Source organism: Heloderma suspectum, chromosome 1 (assembly GCF_057233095.1).
Source record: "Heloderma suspectum isolate Gila_16-S chromosome 1, 16-S_ref, whole genome shotgun sequence".
Classification (NCBI taxonomy): Eukaryota; Metazoa; Chordata; class Lepidosauria; order Squamata; family Helodermatidae; genus Heloderma; species Heloderma suspectum.
The window spans coordinates 82,061,260-82,078,504 of NC_139458.1; the positions used below are offsets into that span (position 1 = coordinate 82,061,260).

A 17,245-nucleotide genomic window follows, 5' to 3' on the forward strand; every position below is an offset into this window, starting at 1 on the left:
GTCATACTCTAAGGTCTTTCTCAGTTTGGATGAGGACACATCCAGCAATGAGTTAACTTCCCCTATTGCCCATGGTTGGATGCTTCCATCACACCATACCAGGAGGAACCTTTACAGTAAGTGTCTGGTGCTCCATTCTGCAAAGAAAATGGCTGTTGTGGCTGCACTGGAAGAGATTTCAGTATGAATACAACTTACTATGATACCCTGTTACGGGCAGACATATTTTGCTAAACAAATCAAAGCTTAAAAAACTGCTTGTTAAATACTTAAACTTCCTCTTAATAATAACTAAGAAATACTTGACCCCAGTACATTGTGAGGGCATAATCACTATATATCAGTTTGTTCATGGGCATTAATTTTAAGCTTTAAAAAATCAAGTTCAGAGAGGGATTTGCTTTGTTTTAGGTGGTTGGCTTCTTTTATAAATATTATCTTCCCTCCCTTCCTCTCTCTTTCTTCCAGTGTTTATGGAGAATGGTAAGACTTCTCCCTGAAACTATCAATACTATTAATTTGGACCGAATCATGTTGGACATTCACATCTTTATGAAGGTGTTTCCAAAGGAGAAACTAAAGCAATGCAAGAGTGAATTCCCCATACGGACATTGAAGACCTTAATTCACACCTTGTGCAAGCTGAAGGGACCGAAGGTGAGAGCAGGCAACTTCACCCCAACCTGTATATGGCCCTCTAAAATATTTTTAGGTTTCTCTCTAAAAGGTATCACACTCTTTCTTAGATCTTAGATCATCTAACAATGATAGATAACAAGAATGAGTCTGAGTTGGAGGCTCACCTGTGCAGAGTGATGAAACATTCCCTGGACCAAACTGGAAGTAAATCTGACAAAGGCACAGAAAAAGGAGCTTCTCGCATAGTAAGTATTCCATACTGTAAAACTGAAAAAGAAAATGGCCCTTGGCTGTGAAACTGGTCAGTTTGCTGAGCACGCAATTGGAATCTTTCTGTATTGTAGTTGGTATGGTGTCATGCCTTTACTGTTGATCACCTTGTGATCGTTCAGTTGTGTCCGACTCTTCATGACCCCATGGACCATAGCACGCCAGGCCTTCCTGTCCTCCGCTCTCTCCTGGAGCATGCTCAAGTCCATATTCATTGCATCAGTGATGCTATCTAGCCATCTCATCCTCTGCCATCCCCTTCTCCTTTTGCCTTCAGTCTTTCCCAGCATCAGAGTCTTTTCCAGAGAGTTTTCTCTTTGCATTAGGTGGCCAAAATATTGGAGCTTCAGCTTCAGTATCTGTCCTTCCAATGAGCACTCAGGGTTGATTTCCTTTAGGATGGACTGATTTGACCTCCTTGCAGTCCAGGGGACTCGTAAGAGTCTTCTCCAGCACCACAGTTCGAAAGCATCAGTTCTTCAGCGCTCAGCCTTCCTTATAGTCCAGCTCTCACAGCCATACATTACTACTGGGAAAACCATAGCTTTGATTAGACGGACCTTTGTCGGCAAGGTGATGTCTCTGCTTCTTACTAGGCTGTCTAGGTTTGCCATAGCTTTCCTCCCAAGGAGCAAGCGTCTTTTAATTTCATGGCTACAGTCACCATCTGTGGTGATCTTGGAGCTCAAGAAAATAAAATCTGTCACTGCTTCCACTGCTTCATTTCTTCCCCTTCTATATGCCAGGAAGTGATGGGTCCAGATGCCATGATTTTAGTTTTTTTAATGTTGAGTTTCAAACCAGCTTTTGCACTCTCCACTTTCACCCTCAACAAGAGGCTCTTTAGATCCTCTTCGCTTTCGGCCATTAGAGTGGTATCGTCTGCGTATCTGAGGTTGTTGATAATTCTCCCGGCAATCGTAATTCCGACCTGTGATTCATCCAACCCGGCGTTTCTCATGATGTACTCTGCATATAAGTTAAATAAGCAGGGCAACAATATGCAGCCTTGTCATACTCCTTTCCCAATTTTGAACCAATCGGTTGTTCCATGTCTGGTTCTTACTGTTGCTTCTTGTCCCTCGTACAGGTTTCTCAGGAGACAGGTAAGGTGGTCTGGTACTCCCATCACTTTAAGAATTTGCCACAGTTTGTTGTGATCCACACAATCAAAGGCTTTAGCGTAGTCAATGAAGCAGAAATAGACATTTTTCTGGAATTCTCTTGCTTTCTCCATGATCCAGCGAATGTTGGCAATTTGATCTCTAGTTCCTCTGCCTCTTCAAAACCCCGCTTGTACTTCTGGTAGTTCTCAGTTTGCATACTGCTGAAGCCTAGCTTGTAGGATTTTGAGCATCACCTTGCTGGCATGTGAAATGAGCGCAATTGTACGGTACTTTGAACACTCTTTGGAATTGGAATGTAAACTTTGGAACCCTTCTTTGGAATTGGAATGTAAACTGACCTTTTCCAGTCTTGTGGCCACTGTTGAGTGTTCCAAATTTGTTGGCATATTGAGTGCAGCACTTTAACAGCATCATCTTTTAAGATTTTAAATAGCTCAGCTGGAATACTGTCATCTCTGCTAGCTTTGTTGTTAGTAATGCTTCCTAAGGCCCACTTGACTTCACTCTCGAGGATGTCCGGCTCAGGTTCAGTGACCGCACTATCATGGTTATCAGGGACATTAAGATCTTTCCTGTATAGTTCTTCTGTGTATTCTTGCCACCTCTTCTTAATCTCATCTGCTTCTGTTAGGTCCCTGCCTTCATTGTCCTTTATCATGCCTGTCTTTGCACAAAACGTTCCCTTGAGATCTCCAATTTTCTTGAAAAGATCTCTAGTCTTTCCCATTCTGTTGTTTTCCTCGATTTCTTTGCATTGTTTATCTAAGAAGGCCTTCTTGTCTCTGGAACTCTGCATTCAGTTGGATATATCTTCCCCTTTCACCCTTGCTTTTCGCTTCCCTTCTTTCCTCAGCTACTTGTAAAGCCTCATCAGACAGACACTTGGCTTTCTTGCATTTCTTTTCCTTTGGATGGATTTAGTTGCTGCCTCCTGAACAATGTTACGGACCTCCGTAATGTTATGGACCTCAGGCACTCTGTCTATCAGGTCTAATCCCTTAAATCTGTTCCTCACCTCCACTGTATATTCATAAGGGATATGATTTAGGTCATACCTGAATGGTTTAGTGGTTTTCCCTATGTTCTTCAATTTAAGCTGAAATTTTGCAAGAAGCAGCTCATGATCTGAGCCACAGTCAGCTCCAGGTCTTGTTTTTACTGACTGTATGGAGCTTCTCCATCTTTGGCTGCAAAGGACATAATCAATCTGATTTCGATATTGACCATCTGGTGATGTCCATGTGTAGAGTCGCCTCTTGTGCTGTTGGAAAAGAGCATTTGCTGTGATCAGCGTGTTCTCTTGGCAAAACTCTATTAGCCTTTGTCCTGCTTCATTTTGTACACCAAGGCCATGCTTGCCTGTTATCCCAGTGATTTCTTGACTTCCTACTTTAGCATTCCAATCCCCTGTGATGAAGAGGACATCTTTTTTTGGTGTTAGTTCTAGAAGGTGTTGTAGGTCTTCATAGAACCGATCAACCTCAGCTTCTCCGGCATCAGTGGTTGGGGCATAGACTTGAATTACTGTGATGTTGAATGGTTTGCCTTGGATTCGTACTGAGCTCATTCTATCGTTTTTGAGATTGTACCCCAGTGCTGCTTTTCCCACCCTTTTGTTGACTATGAGTGCTCCTCCATTTCTTCTAAGGGATTCTTGCCCACAGTAGTAGATATAATGGTCACCTGAATTAAATTCGCCCATGCCTGTCCATTTTAGTTTGCTGATTCCCAAGATGTCGATGTTCAATCTTGCCATCTCATGTTTGACCACCTCCAGCTTACCTTGATTCATTGATCTTACATTCCAGGTTCCTAACCAATATTGTTCTTTACAGCATCGGATTTTCTTTTGACCACCAGACACATCCACAGCTGAGTGTCCTTTCAGCTTTGGCCCAGCCGCATCACTCTTTCTGGCGCTACTTGGAAATGCCCTGTGCTCTTCCGACCTGAGGGGCTCATCTTCCAGCATCATCTCTTTTAGCCTTGTGATACGTTCCATTGGGTTTTCTTGGCAAGAATACTGGAGTGGGTTGCCATTTCCTTCTCCAGTGGACCACATTTTGTCAGAACTCCCTGCCATGACCTGTCCGTCTTGGGTGGCCCTGCACGGCATAGCTTATGGCTTCACTGAGTTACGCAAGCCCCTTCGCCACAACAAGGCAGTGATCCATGAAGGGGGTTGATCACCTAGAAGGCTGAATAAGCTGTCTAGTGTCGTAGCTGAAAGACAGCCAGGAATAAGGGCCCCCATTTTGCATTTTGTCCACAGAAGGTCTCCTCCTGGTCAGGCAACATTTCAGGCCGCATACAAACCAGGGCAAAATATTTTAAAGTGTCAGTTTTTACTTTTCAAGGAGGTGCTCTGCAGCACAATCTGCCATCTCACCTTCTCTTGGTAGTGTGCTTGCCAAGAGAAGGGCAAAGTTGTGCATTGTTCAGTTCAAAACATGATTTTCAGGAGGGATGGCTAGAAGCTTTGTACCCTCCAAAACTGTAATGTTCTCATCAAAAATTAAATCGATGAAAATTTATTTAATTATTTATTTATTGCATTTATACCCCGCCTTTTTTCCTCTTGCAAGGAACCCAAGGCGGCTTACACTGTCCTCCTCCTCTCCATTTTATCCTCACAACAACAACCCTGTGAGGTGGGTTGGGCTGAGAGTCTGTGACTGGCCCAAAGTCACCCAGTGAGCTTCCATGGCCGAGTGGGGACTAGAACCCGGATCTCCCGGCTCCTAGTCCAACACTCTTGCCACTACACCACACTGGCTCTCTTTGCTGCAGCGCTGCTGCTAGGAAATGCTATTAATGGTGACAATAAAGAGGAGGTGTATTTTTCACTGAACTGTATTTTATCAGGTGCTTCCTTAATTACAAGGTTAACCTATTCTCCTGTCTGGTGTGTGCTTGTAGAAAGGAGAACCTTAGTGCCCATTGGGTTTCCTTTTGTCTCCACTAGTACTCTGGTCAACTGGGTGCTAAGATTACTTTTCATTGGAGTTAAATAGATGCACTGTTGTGAACTCTAGTATGGACTAAGCCTCAGGCTTAGTCCATACTAGAATGTGCAAACAGTAGGATTTTTTTGATATACTATTGTGGGCTCTTGTAGAACTGTTTAATTGCATCCTGTCACTGCATACATCATGTTGGTGTTGAAGGATATTCTTAGTTATGCAGTTCACTGTAGCTGTCACCTAGCAGATTAGACTTAGTCCTATCTAAGGGACAGAGTTTTCTGAATACAATTGAACAACTTTACAAAGAGTCAAGAGCTGTGATAAGAACAAATATATTGGATTCATCCCCATTACTCTGCAGAGAGGAACAAGGCAGGGGTGCCCTGCATTGCTCTTGCTTTTTGCCCTGTCTAGTGAGCCTCTGACAGTAAGGAATAACAGCTAAATTACTGGTATCACTAAGGAAAAGCACAATATATACGTTTGAAGATGATGTGGCAATTGTCACTAGCAATCCTGAATTATCATTCAAGAACTTCAAAGAGAAGTAAGCAGCTGCAGTCATGTTTCAGGCTTTAAAGTTAGCTATGAGAAATCAGAAATCTTGGGTATAAATAGGGATGGCCAAACACAAAATCATCTTAGCAAGAAATCACACTTTTCATGGGTAACTAGGACATGGAAATATTTAGTCATCAGTATCATGGAAAACTATATGGATCTGGTTAAAAATAATAATTTCTTAGTTATGAAGCAAATTGAACATGAAATACATTTATAGGAATCTTTCTACCCTTCTTAGTTTGGAAGGATTGCTGCTCTAAAACGACATTACTCCCAAAACTTAACGTCCTGTTTCAGACCATTCCCATTTACATCCCAGAAAATATATTTTAAAAATTGTGAAAATAAATTAATTATTTTATATGGAAGAACAAAAAACCCAGATGTAATAAAAAAATGATTGATAGAAATAAAGAAAAGGGGGGACTAGGGGTCCCAAACTGAACGTTCTACTATGAAGCATTTCAGTTACACTAATTAATAAATTTGTATCATCAGGGAGATTTTCATTGGATAGGGATGGAATATACAGTGGTGCAGGGTTTTCCTATTAATGGTAGCATGGTAATTCTGCAAATTTTGCAGTATAGAAACGATGGACAAAAATCTTAGAGCCTGCAGCATGCCCTTTAATGCCCTTTATGTTTCATCCAGTTTTTAAAGACAATTGTATTAATATAGCCTATAAAGCTTGGAAGGAAATGGACTGTGTTGTTTTTGGAACATTATTCACAATAAACTTTGTATTTCTATGGCTGATATGAAGGATGAATTGGAAGATTCAAGTCTTCATTGATTCCAGCATATGCAAATACACCATCTTGTACATAGTCCTCATGTATTGCCAGAGGCAACACACCTGCTGACTAATTTTGAATGTTTTCTAAGTTCCAGATCTCTAGCGGTAAAGGGCATGGTATCCAAGCTCTACAAATTGCTGACTGAATTATTTTGTTGGTCATCTGAAGCATTAAAAGCATGTTGGGAATTGGATACTGGGATATCAATAGACCCTTTGGGCCAAGTGTTTTATTTCTGGCTCCATAAAGGCAATAAGTGCAAGGGAACTGACTTTCAAAGTGCTGTCTTGGTGGTGCTTAACCTCTATCAAGGCATGGAAGATCTTCAAAACAGCTTCAGCTAAATGTTGGAGGGGGTGTCATCAGACCGGTACACTTGTCCACATGTGGTGGTCATGTAGAGGCATTTGGGGACAAAGTCTTCAAAGAAATTAACAATATGACCAATCAAAACATCACCAAGACTCCGGTACTGACAATTCTGGGTATCTTTCCAAAGGATTTACAGACTACCCTGCATGAGTACTTTATTTCACACACTCTAGCGGCAGCAAGAGCAAAGATTTCAAGCCAGTGGAAAAGTCGAGTGGACTTTTCTCTGAAGGCTTGTCTTCAGAGGCTTTGGGATCATTTATTAATTTTATTTATTTATTAATTTAGAACATTTATATCCCGCCCTATGTCATTAGGCTGTCAGGGTAGTGTACAGATAAAATAAATTTAGACAGTATAAAACAATAAATAATTTAAACAGCTAAAAACATATTAAACCATTAAGCAAGCTAATACCAATTTAAAATCTAAAACAATGAAACAGTAAAAAAACAACAGTGTGCTACTTTAGGGAATGCTTTTAGCCCTCAAAGGCTTTAATAAAAAGCCATATTTTAACTTGGCGCCAAAATGAAAACAATGTCTGCACCAATCGGGCCTCCATGGGGAGGGCATTCCACAACTGGGGTGCCACAGCCAAAAAAGTCCTCCCCCACGTCCCACTGTAGTGTATGTCTTGCACTGGTGAGATGCAGAGGAGGGCACCTCCAACAGATCACAATCCTCTGGCAGGCATATATAAGGGGAGGCGCTTCCTCAAATATCTAGGTTCCAAGCCGTTTAGGGCTTTAAATATCATCACTAGCACTTTGAATTCCAACTGGAAGCATATCAGCAGCCAGTGCAATTCCTTTAAGACTAGTGTTATATGATCTTTGCGAGATGTTCCTGTCAACAGTCTAGGTAATGCATTTTACACTAGCTGCAAGTTCCACACTGTCTTCAAGGGCAGCCCCATGTAAAGGGCATTGCAGTAGTCTAATTGGGAAGTTACCAGTGCGTGCACTACTGTGGCTAGGTTATCCCTACCCAGGAAAGGTTGAAGCTGGCCCCAAGTACTCCAGCCCATGGAGTCCATCTGGGGCTCCAGTGACAGAAATGGATCTAGGAGTACTCCCAGGCAATGCACCTTCTCCTTCAGGGGGAGGTCAACCCTATCCAGGACAGGTCACTTACCCAATTCCCAGACTTAGGAACTACCAATCCACAGAGCTTCTGTCTTGTCAGGATTCAGCTTCAGTTTGTTGGCCCTCATCCAGCCCATTACAGCCTCCGGGCACTGGTCCAACACCTTCACCGTCCCAGCTCATTCCAACGACAAGGAGAAATAGAGCTGAGCATCATCAGCATACTGTTGACACCCCACCCCAAAACTCCTAATGACCTCACCCAACGGCTTCATATAGGTGTTGAACAGCATTGGAGATAGACTAGAACCCTGTGGCACCCCACGGCTTAATAGCCATGGGGTAGAACAGGAATCCCCCAATACCATTCTCTGTAATCGGCCCTGCAGGTAGGAGTGGACACACAGTGCCCCCAACCCCCATCCCGCAGTGCTGATCCAGTAAGACATCATGATCAATGGTGTCAAAAGCCACTGAGAGATCCAGGAAGATCAATAGAGTAGCACTTCCTCTGTCTTTCACCTGGAGTAGGTTGTCTGTCAGAGCAACCAAGTCCATTTCAGTGCCATATCCCAACCTGAAATCAGACTGCAATGGGTCCTGATAATTAGTTTCCTCCAAGAATGTCTGAAGTTGCTCAGCTACCACACGTTCAAGCACCTTGCCCCAAAAGGGGATATTGGCAATGGGGCGATAGTTCTCACACTTCTCCAGGTCCAGGGAGGGCCTCTTCAGGAGAGGGTACACTACAGCCTCTTTCAAGGCAGCAGGAACTATCCCCTGACAGAGCAAAGCATTTACCACCCCTTGGACCCACCCAACCAATCCACCCCTGCTAGATTATATTAGCCAAAATAGGCAAGGATCAAGCTTACATGTGGTGGGACAGACTGATTAGTGGACAAGTTTACTACCCTCCATATGATAGTTGTCAAAGTTCATGCAAAACCTGAAACATCGTATGAAACGTGGTACCCATTTTTGCAGTATTTTGATCATATCCCAAACCCTTCCAGATCATTATAAGATTTTGCTAACCTACTAAGAGAAAATAATTTCATAGAATCATAGAATAGTAGGGTTGGAAGGGGCCTACAAGGCCATCGAGTCCAACCCCCTGCTCAATGCATGAATCCAAGTCAGAGCATCCCTGACAGATGGCTGTCCAGCCTCCTCTTGAACACCTCCAGCGTGGGAGAGCCCACCACCTCCCTAGGTCATTGGTTCCATTGTCATATTGCTCTAACAGTCAGGAAGTTTTTCCTGATGTTCAGCCGGAATCTGGCTTCCTGTCACTTGAGCCCATTATTCTGTGTCCTGCACTCCGGCATGATCGAGAAGAGATCCTGGCCTTCCTCTCTGTGGCAACCTTTCAAGTACTTGAAGAGCTCTATCATATCTCCCCTCAGTCTTCTCTTCTCAAGGCTAAACATGCCCAATTCTTTCAGTCTCTCCTCATAGGGCTTTGTTTCCAGTCCCCTGATCATCTTTGTTGCCCTCCTCTGAATCCTCTGCAGTTTGTCTGCATCCTTCTTCAAGTGTGGTACCCAGAACTGGACACAGTACTCCAGATGAGGCCTAACCAGTGCTGAGTAGAGGGGTACGAGTACTTCCCTGGATTTGGAAGCTATGCTTCTATTAATGCAGCCCAACAGAGCATTTGCCTTTTTTGCAGCCACATCACATTGTTGGCTCATATTCAGTTTGTGATCAACAACAATTCCAAGATCCTTCTCGCTTGTAGTGTTGTTGAGCCACATATCCCCCATCTTGTAACTGTGCATTTAGTTTCTTTTTCCTAGGTGCAGAACTTGGCATTTATCTCTATTAAATGTCATTCTGTTGTTTTCTGCCCAGCGCTCCAGTCTATCAAGATCACTTTGAATTTTGTTTCTGTCTTCCAAAGTATTAGCTATCCTGCCCAATTTTGTGTCATCTGCAAATTTGATCACCATTCCCTGCACCTCCTCCTCCAAGTCATTAATAAAAATGTTGAAGAGCACTGGGCCCAGCCCAGCAGTACCCCACTCGTTACCTCTCCCCAGTTTGAGAAGGTCCCATTGATAAGCAGTCTTTGAGTCCTATTCTGTAGCCAACTGTGGATCCACCGGATCGTTGTTCCATCTAGCCCACTTTGAGCTAGTTTGCTCATCAGGATATCATGGGGCACTTTGTCGACAGCTTTGCTGAAGTTGAGGTATATGATGTCCACAGCATTCCCACGGTCCACAAGGGAGGTTACTTGATCAAAAAATGAGATCAGATTCGTCTGGCAGGACTTGTTCTTGACAAATCCATGTTGGCTTCGAGTCATCACTGTATTGTTTTCAAGGTGCTTACAGATGGATTGCTTTATCATCTGCTCCAGAATTTTCCCAGGGATTGATGTCAGACTGACTGGTCTGTAGTTCCCAGGTTCCTCCTTTTTATCCTTTTTGAAGACAGGGACAACATTAGCCCCCTTCCAGTCATCTGGCACTTCCCCCGTCCTCCATGATTTCTCAAAGAGAATAGACAGTGGTTCTGAGAGTTCTTCTGCCGGGTCCTTTATTACTCTAGGATGCAGTTCATCTGGCCCTGGAGATTTGAACTCATTCAGAGTAATTAGCTGTTCCTTGACAATATGCCTATCGATCTCAAGCTGCAATCCTGCCCCTTCAGCCTGTACTTCACCTTTGCTAGAGGGCTCATAGATCCTCGTTTGGGAGAAGACTGAGCCAAAGTAGGAATTGAGCACCTCTGCCTTTTCTTTGTCAATTTCATCTTGAAGGTTTTGCATTTCTGTACTCTTATGCATCCTAACTGAATTGGATTGTGTTTGAATGTTTTCTTTAACTTTTTAAGGCTATATTTAGCCCATGTTCATTCTACTAAAATTATATAAAGTAAAAAATAAAATCGGACCTATCTGACTTCTCTTCCAGTATGTCAATAAACCACTTTCCTTCTGTGTTGCTACAGTTATCCTGTAGTTCTCCTATTATATTTATGGGGGAAAATTCAGTGACTTAAGCTTCCATTCCTCTGGGGTTTTGATAGTATGTCTCCATTTCTTTACAGGATGAAAAGTCACCAAAGGCTAAAGTGAATGATATTTTAGCAGAGATATTTAAGAAAATTGGCTCTAAAGAAAACACTAAAGAGGTAAGGGCATCACCGCTGTGGTGGGGGTGGGGAATAGGACCATTCTTTTACGTGCAGCCCTACAGAGGTGGTGCAGTTGCTTGGGAAAAGGCCATAGCTCAGCAGTAGAGCACATGGTTTGCGTGCAGATACGTGGACCAGTGGTCTGACTTGGTATAAGGCAGCTCCCTACATATATATGCCCCTGCACAAAGCCAGTTTTGGAACATGCTAGAACTCCAGCCCTGAATTTTGTGCACTTAAGGCATTTGAATGACTAGGACTTTTCTTTTGCAGGGTTTGGCAGAGCTGTATGAATATAAAAAGAGGTATTCTGATGCAGACATTGAACCTTTCCTTAAAAACTCCTCACAGTTCTTCCAGAGCTATGTGGAACGAGGTCTCCGGCTGATTGAAATGGAAAGGGAGGGCAAAGGGCGCATTCCTTCTTCTACAGGTAACTCCATAGCAATGCAACAACGTGGACTTGATGGAGCCAATTGCTGCTGTTCTAATACAGCTTTCAGGCTCTCTCAAGCTTAGTAGTGTGTGCAGAGGACTTCAGAAGTAATATACCAGTGCTTTATATATGGGGCCAAACTGCTGGTATGCAGTAATTAGAACACTATGGTGGCATTTGCACAATAGTCCCTCACTGGGCATCCAGTCACTCTCAAGAGGTAATCACATGCTTGGCTTTTCCCATAAGAGTTAATTTGTGGGTTACACAGATGCAAGGAAAGTAATATCACCTGGAGTCGAGATCCATGAGCTTCAGATCAGCAAGACCCATCTTCCACGTTACAGGGCAAGTGGGGAAAACAGCAGCACAAGCCATAGGTCACTTGTGCTTTGTCTTTCCTCATTTCTATGTAACATGAAGAAATTTGGACTCAACCTTCCCGTCTCAAAGAAATTCTAGTGAAAGCAAGTAGTCTGCAACGACACAGCTGATGAAAACAACCAGAAACGTTGCACAGGCTACAGCAGTAGACATGTTAACTAATACTAAATGCAAAGATGTGTAAAGACCTTTGAATCAAGAAGGATCCATTCTGACATCTGAATGGCACCGGCGCCACCACAGCATGGTTCTTTTTCCTACACCACTGAGGAAACTTTAGGAGCCCCAGCGCACATGGGAAGAGTCTGTGCTGTGGCACCTTCCCGTGTCAGTGTTGCTCCAGTTTCAGGAAAGGCAACACTGGCATAGAAAGGAGTCCTGTTGTGGACTCATCCTGTATGCTCCAGGGCTTCTGAGGTTATCCCAGGAGTGTGGGAAGAGCTGAACCTCAGCAACTCCTACACCACGTGGGCCCAGAGAAACGTCACAATCTTCTGTTGGTGTCTGCTTGGACTCATTTTGTGTGTTGTGTTCTTGTTTTTTTCTTTTCATTTTCCAGGGGTTTCTCCACAGATGGAGGTATCGTGTATCCCCACTCCCACCAATACAGTCTCTTCATCTATAGGAAATTCAAACGGGGAAGAGGTGGGGCCTTCTGTCTACTTGGAAAGGCTAAAAATCCTCAGGCAGCGATGTGGCCTTGACAATGCAAAGGTATTAAATAATTCACAAATGCAACCATGACTGCACTTTGGTGCTGTCTCTAGTCCTCTTTGTGCTGAATCCTGTTTTCTCATGGCATGTTTGCTATTGGTACAGAAGTCTCTGCACATCTTTGCTTGCAACCTCTTTGCTTTCATTAGAACTTTCTTGGGACAGGCAGTTTGGTCTGAAAGCCACTTCAGAAGTTACATAGTAATGAAGAAAGATACAGCACAAGTGATATGACTTGTGCTGCTCTTTCCCCTGCTTGCATGGTAACATTGGAAGGTGGGGCTTGCTGATCTCGCCTGCCGTGAAATCCATGAGCCCTGCAGGTAAATAAATTCTGAAGCTCTAGATCTCTCAGCAGCTGATACTCTCCCCCCCCCCCCCCGCCCCCTTATTTCTTCATTTCTTATTTCTTCATCTGGTGGTTAGAAGGAAAGACCAAAATGTGTGATTGCTTCCAAAGGGTGACTGAATTATGCTAAAGCTCTAAATTTCAGGGTCTTGCATACTGCTGATTGTTCGAGTGTGTGTAAACTGAGTACTGTCATATCAGTTTAGGTGGGGCTAATGGGCAACGGTATGTGTACACTGCGCTTGAAAAAAGTTATGTGTCAAGAAAATATTAATTCTACTACCTCTATAAATGTTTTGCAAATTTATCAGTGCTTACAATTAGCACAATGTGTAAAGGTACCTTCTGCTTGTATACTGCAGAGCAGACCCCAGTTGAATCTCTGGAGACATTGATTGACTGAGAACATGGCTAGAGCAACTAGTAGGGCAATGTTTTAGAGTTCTCTTATGGCAAGTGAGTGTTTGAGACTTCTAGAAGCTTCAGTTAAGCACTTCTAAATGTGGAGAAATTGAAGCTTTCAGGAAGTTGTTAAGCTGTAACTTGATTCTTTCATAATCTTTGAATTAAATGACAAAATCGTTAGGGTGCTTTTGATTCAGTCACAAGCATATTGTTGGACAATTGGAACTACAAAGCCTGACTCCCCGTCAGAATGGGGTGGAACTAGAAGCATCCAAGCTTCAGTCTTCACACCTAACATGGGCTCAGTCAATTTGTGTGCTAATTTATCGTATGTAAAGCTTTATATGAGCAAGCTTCTCTCCACGTGACAGTGTGTGTTGTGAAAAGACTATTTTGGAGCAAGCCAATATGTGGTAGGAGTATCACTTGCATAATCAGAATTGCATTATAAATACACGAGTGTAAATCTATTCATCATTTCTAAAGACATAAAAAGATCAACATTGCTTATCTTTTGAATGTTTCCCATATTGCAAGCATGGCAGAAAATGCCCTGGTATTTTACTTTTGCTTTTGAGCAAGTGTTTTCAGCATTGTCTCCATCCACAGCAGGAAGACAGAGCGCTGCTGACCTCCCAGCTGTCCAAACCATCAGTCCCTACAGTTGCATCCTCCACAGATATGCTCCACAGTAAGCTTTCACAGCTCCGTGAGTCACGGGAACAATACCAGCACATCGATCTGGACTCCAATCAGACCCACTCCTCCAGCATTGGAACCACCACTTCTTCCTCCACAGCATCCAATATTGATGACTTGAAAAAAAGACTGGAGAGAATAAAAAGCAGTCGCAAGTAAATTGCGTGAGACAGTGTGGCTATTGCAGGGCTGTCCATCTTTAGTTTACTAAACTAGAAGTCTTCATAGTTAAAGTGGCCTCATGTAGGCCTTATGTATACAAACTGGTTTCTGTGTATAATACAGCGGATCTTGGAGGAAGATCCAAGTCATTGTGGCACAAGTCTTTGTACATATTTTGCTTCTCTGTGAGCATTTCTTGACTGTAGAAGACTGTCTGTGTATTAGTTTTAGTGTACAGAGCTGTAAACAACCATTCTCCTGCTCAGTCCAGTTTCTCATAACTTGTTTTTATTTGTTAAGTTGTCTTTATCTTTCTTAGCCCTCTTAACTCTTAGAAGCTCCTCAGTGAATTCATTTTTAATTTTGTGAATTTCTTCATATAATTCTTGAACTATTTCTGTATGGACGCATGGCATGAAGTAACTAATTTAAGTGTCTTTTTGTAAATAAAGTTTGCATTAACTCTCCATGGGAGCAACAGTGACTGTTGGTGGGAAATGTCCATCCATGTTCCTATTTGCTAGTGACTCAGCATTTCTAGGTGTCAGAGAGCTGCTGTCTAAATCCTAACAGCAAATTAACTTTAATTGGGACAACATGGAGAAGCTGAGACACTAAAAGTGCTCCAGGTGAAATAAGCTTTTGATATCTTATCAGTAGTATTGTTGCCCTTACCATTGGCTTCCGGAATAGTTTGGGGCAGAGGCAGAACATTTCATCCCAGAAAATGCCTTTTCAAACCCTTCTTCATGGGATCTTAACCTAGTTAGCCTGCAAGTGCTATATAACACTTTTGTTGATTTTGAAGAATTACTTCCATCCTTTTTGAGAACTGGAACTTGAACAAGGTGGATGAACAATATCCCACAGTCAAGACAGGTTGGCCTGGGTTCTTCAAATAATTGTCTTCATGTATAGTAATGACATGGTGAAACCCAAAATATTTAGATGTGGTAATTAGGTCTTTGCAAATTCTCAGTTCTGTTGTCAGCTCAGAAACTGCTAGGAAGTATGTAGTACATGTATGACCAGTGATTGCTGCTGATGGTTGAAAATGTCCCCTTGGGATTCTTCTTCCAAAATGCTTATGCTCTGAAGTGGATCAGTATTGCAATAATTGAAGTTCACCAATCCAGGTGGTTGTGGGGGATTTTCTGACTGACTTGCTGCTTTTATGTGTATGGGTTATGCATCTGTTTGCTTCTTATGATCTGATTCCCAGAGCTGCCACAGCACATGGAATTTCTGTAAAATCTTCTGCATTAGTGTCCCCTGTTTCCACCTTAGATGTTTTGAACTAAATGCTGTTGCAGGTGCATAATATATTCCCTGGAACATCAGGTCTTTTCTGTGGCCAACAGAGGTTTAATTTCAGTTGCAGTTCTTCATGCTTGTTAGGCCTTGATTGAATAGTACTGTCCATATACCATAGTTTGTGTTGCACCAAATCAAATTAGTAGTCTTCTATAGAAACTTCACTGGCCACTGTGTGCATATGTACACTGGTTTGGAGATAGTGCCCATCATTGAGTACTTGTCCTCAGTGTGCATATTATCCGATTTCTGGGAGGATTGTCTACTTGCCCTATTTTTGTTCTAATTTGCTGCTTATAGAAATACGTACCTTACTGCTGCAAAAAAGTGAATCGGCACATGTCAGACCAGTGTGCTGTATATTTAAAAGCCACAATCATCACTTGCTAGCACTTTGATGTGCCTTGAAATGGTGCAAAATGCCTAACAGTTTGCTGGGCTCTAATTTTTCTCTTATGCACTTCTAGATAGTCCCCTTTTGTAGCTGATGCCCCATTCTTTAAAATTACATTAGAGCTCACTGAATCACTACATTGGTATCATAAATGCACTGAATTGTGAGGTAATAGCAGTCAGAATTATAATTTACAGGGGTGTGTCATAACTGAGATTTGGAAATGCAGTGAGGCCTCTGTGGCAAACTTTATGCTTTGTCTAAAAATATGCTTCTCTCTCACCTACCCTGCCCTGGTGTGTGGCTTTAGTTTTGATAAATATTTGCCATTTCAATATTGGTTTAAGCCACTTTCAGCTTAACCTAGAGCCAATGGAAATGTTTCTACAGTTCATTTGAATAAATGTTACATTTTACTACTAAATTTCTCTGTACTCCGTGAATCTTGGTGATATAGCTATAGAATGTATTCCAGAAGAAACAGAAGTAACATTCTTTATCAGGGGCTGAGAGGACAATTATTTATCTGAACAACACGCTTTAATCAGTATTATTCATGTAACAGTTAATATTCATGGAACTTGGCCAATTTTTCTTTGTGTCTTATGGAGCTTCACTCACTCAGTGGAGGAATGTTTGCTGCTGTAGAAAAGGCTTGATTAACAGCTGTGGAAATAGTGGGATATGTTGGTTTGCTTGCAGAAATGCGACTGACTTCTTAAAAAATCGACTGAATAAAACTACATCCTGCTAAATGCTGGTACAACCTGTTTGTTGCACTATTGCCCCTCATACGTCTCATCAATAATGCAGGCTGTTCAGTGCAAAATTAGTAGCAGGCCTAGCCTATTCTACTTGGCTTGCTTTTTCCCCCTCCTGAGTTGAGTGAAGTTTAGGGCTGGTCATATACGGAGATAACAATTAACTTCGCAAAATCTGTCCATTATCACTAAGCTCGAGCTCTACGTGTTGTGCTGTAAACCTGCCCTCTTGGAGCTGGCTCCTATACCATGTTGGTAGTGACAGGCAAAAGCAATTGACATGTGATTACTTCCCACCTCAGCACCACACAGTCCATCTGGATCACTGGCCTGGGAAGTATGAAGTAACTGGCACTTCCACATTTTATTGGTGCAACATTGGAACTGCCTATGGTGAGGTGATTTTTGCTGTAGCAGCCACACCAAAAGTAATATGCACGCTGGCTCTTGGTTTGCTACTGTTACTGCCAAACTAGTGGTTACAGTTTCACTTCAAACCGTGTAAGAATTTTTCATATTGAAATACCTGCATGTCCATAGGCTATCGAAGAAAATGGTTGGTACTTGAAACCTAATTTCAAACCAATTTCAGTGGTTCCCTGTTTGATGTCTTGAAACGGGAAAATTCTAGGCAGCATCTCCCCCCCCCCCCCC

At 42.5% G+C, this 17,245-nt stretch overlaps 1 protein-coding gene across 5 annotated transcripts in view; it reads left to right on the top strand.

Annotated features, from left to right (window-relative positions):
- Positions 1–16,582, top strand: part of CKAP5 (cytoskeleton associated protein 5) — a 112,154-nt gene extending 95,572 nt beyond the window's left edge. For 4 of the 5 annotated variants that reach the window (XM_084849997.1, XM_084850021.1, XM_084850013.1 and 1 more), the window contains exons 39-44: positions 469–657; positions 747–884; positions 10,887–10,970; positions 11,247–11,406; positions 12,353–12,507; positions 13,871–16,582. In XM_084849997.1, coding sequence (XP_084706123.1) covers positions 469–657; positions 747–884; positions 10,887–10,970; positions 11,247–11,406; positions 12,353–12,507; positions 13,871–14,119 — 975 coding nt within the window. In that variant the 3' untranslated portion in view covers positions 14,120–16,582. The remainder of the gene's footprint in view (positions 1–468; positions 658–746; positions 885–10,886; positions 10,971–11,246; positions 11,407–12,352; positions 12,508–13,870) is intronic. The other variant, XM_084850031.1, reaches the window with a different exon arrangement.
- The last annotated feature ends 663 nt before the right edge of the window (positions 16,583–17,245 follow it).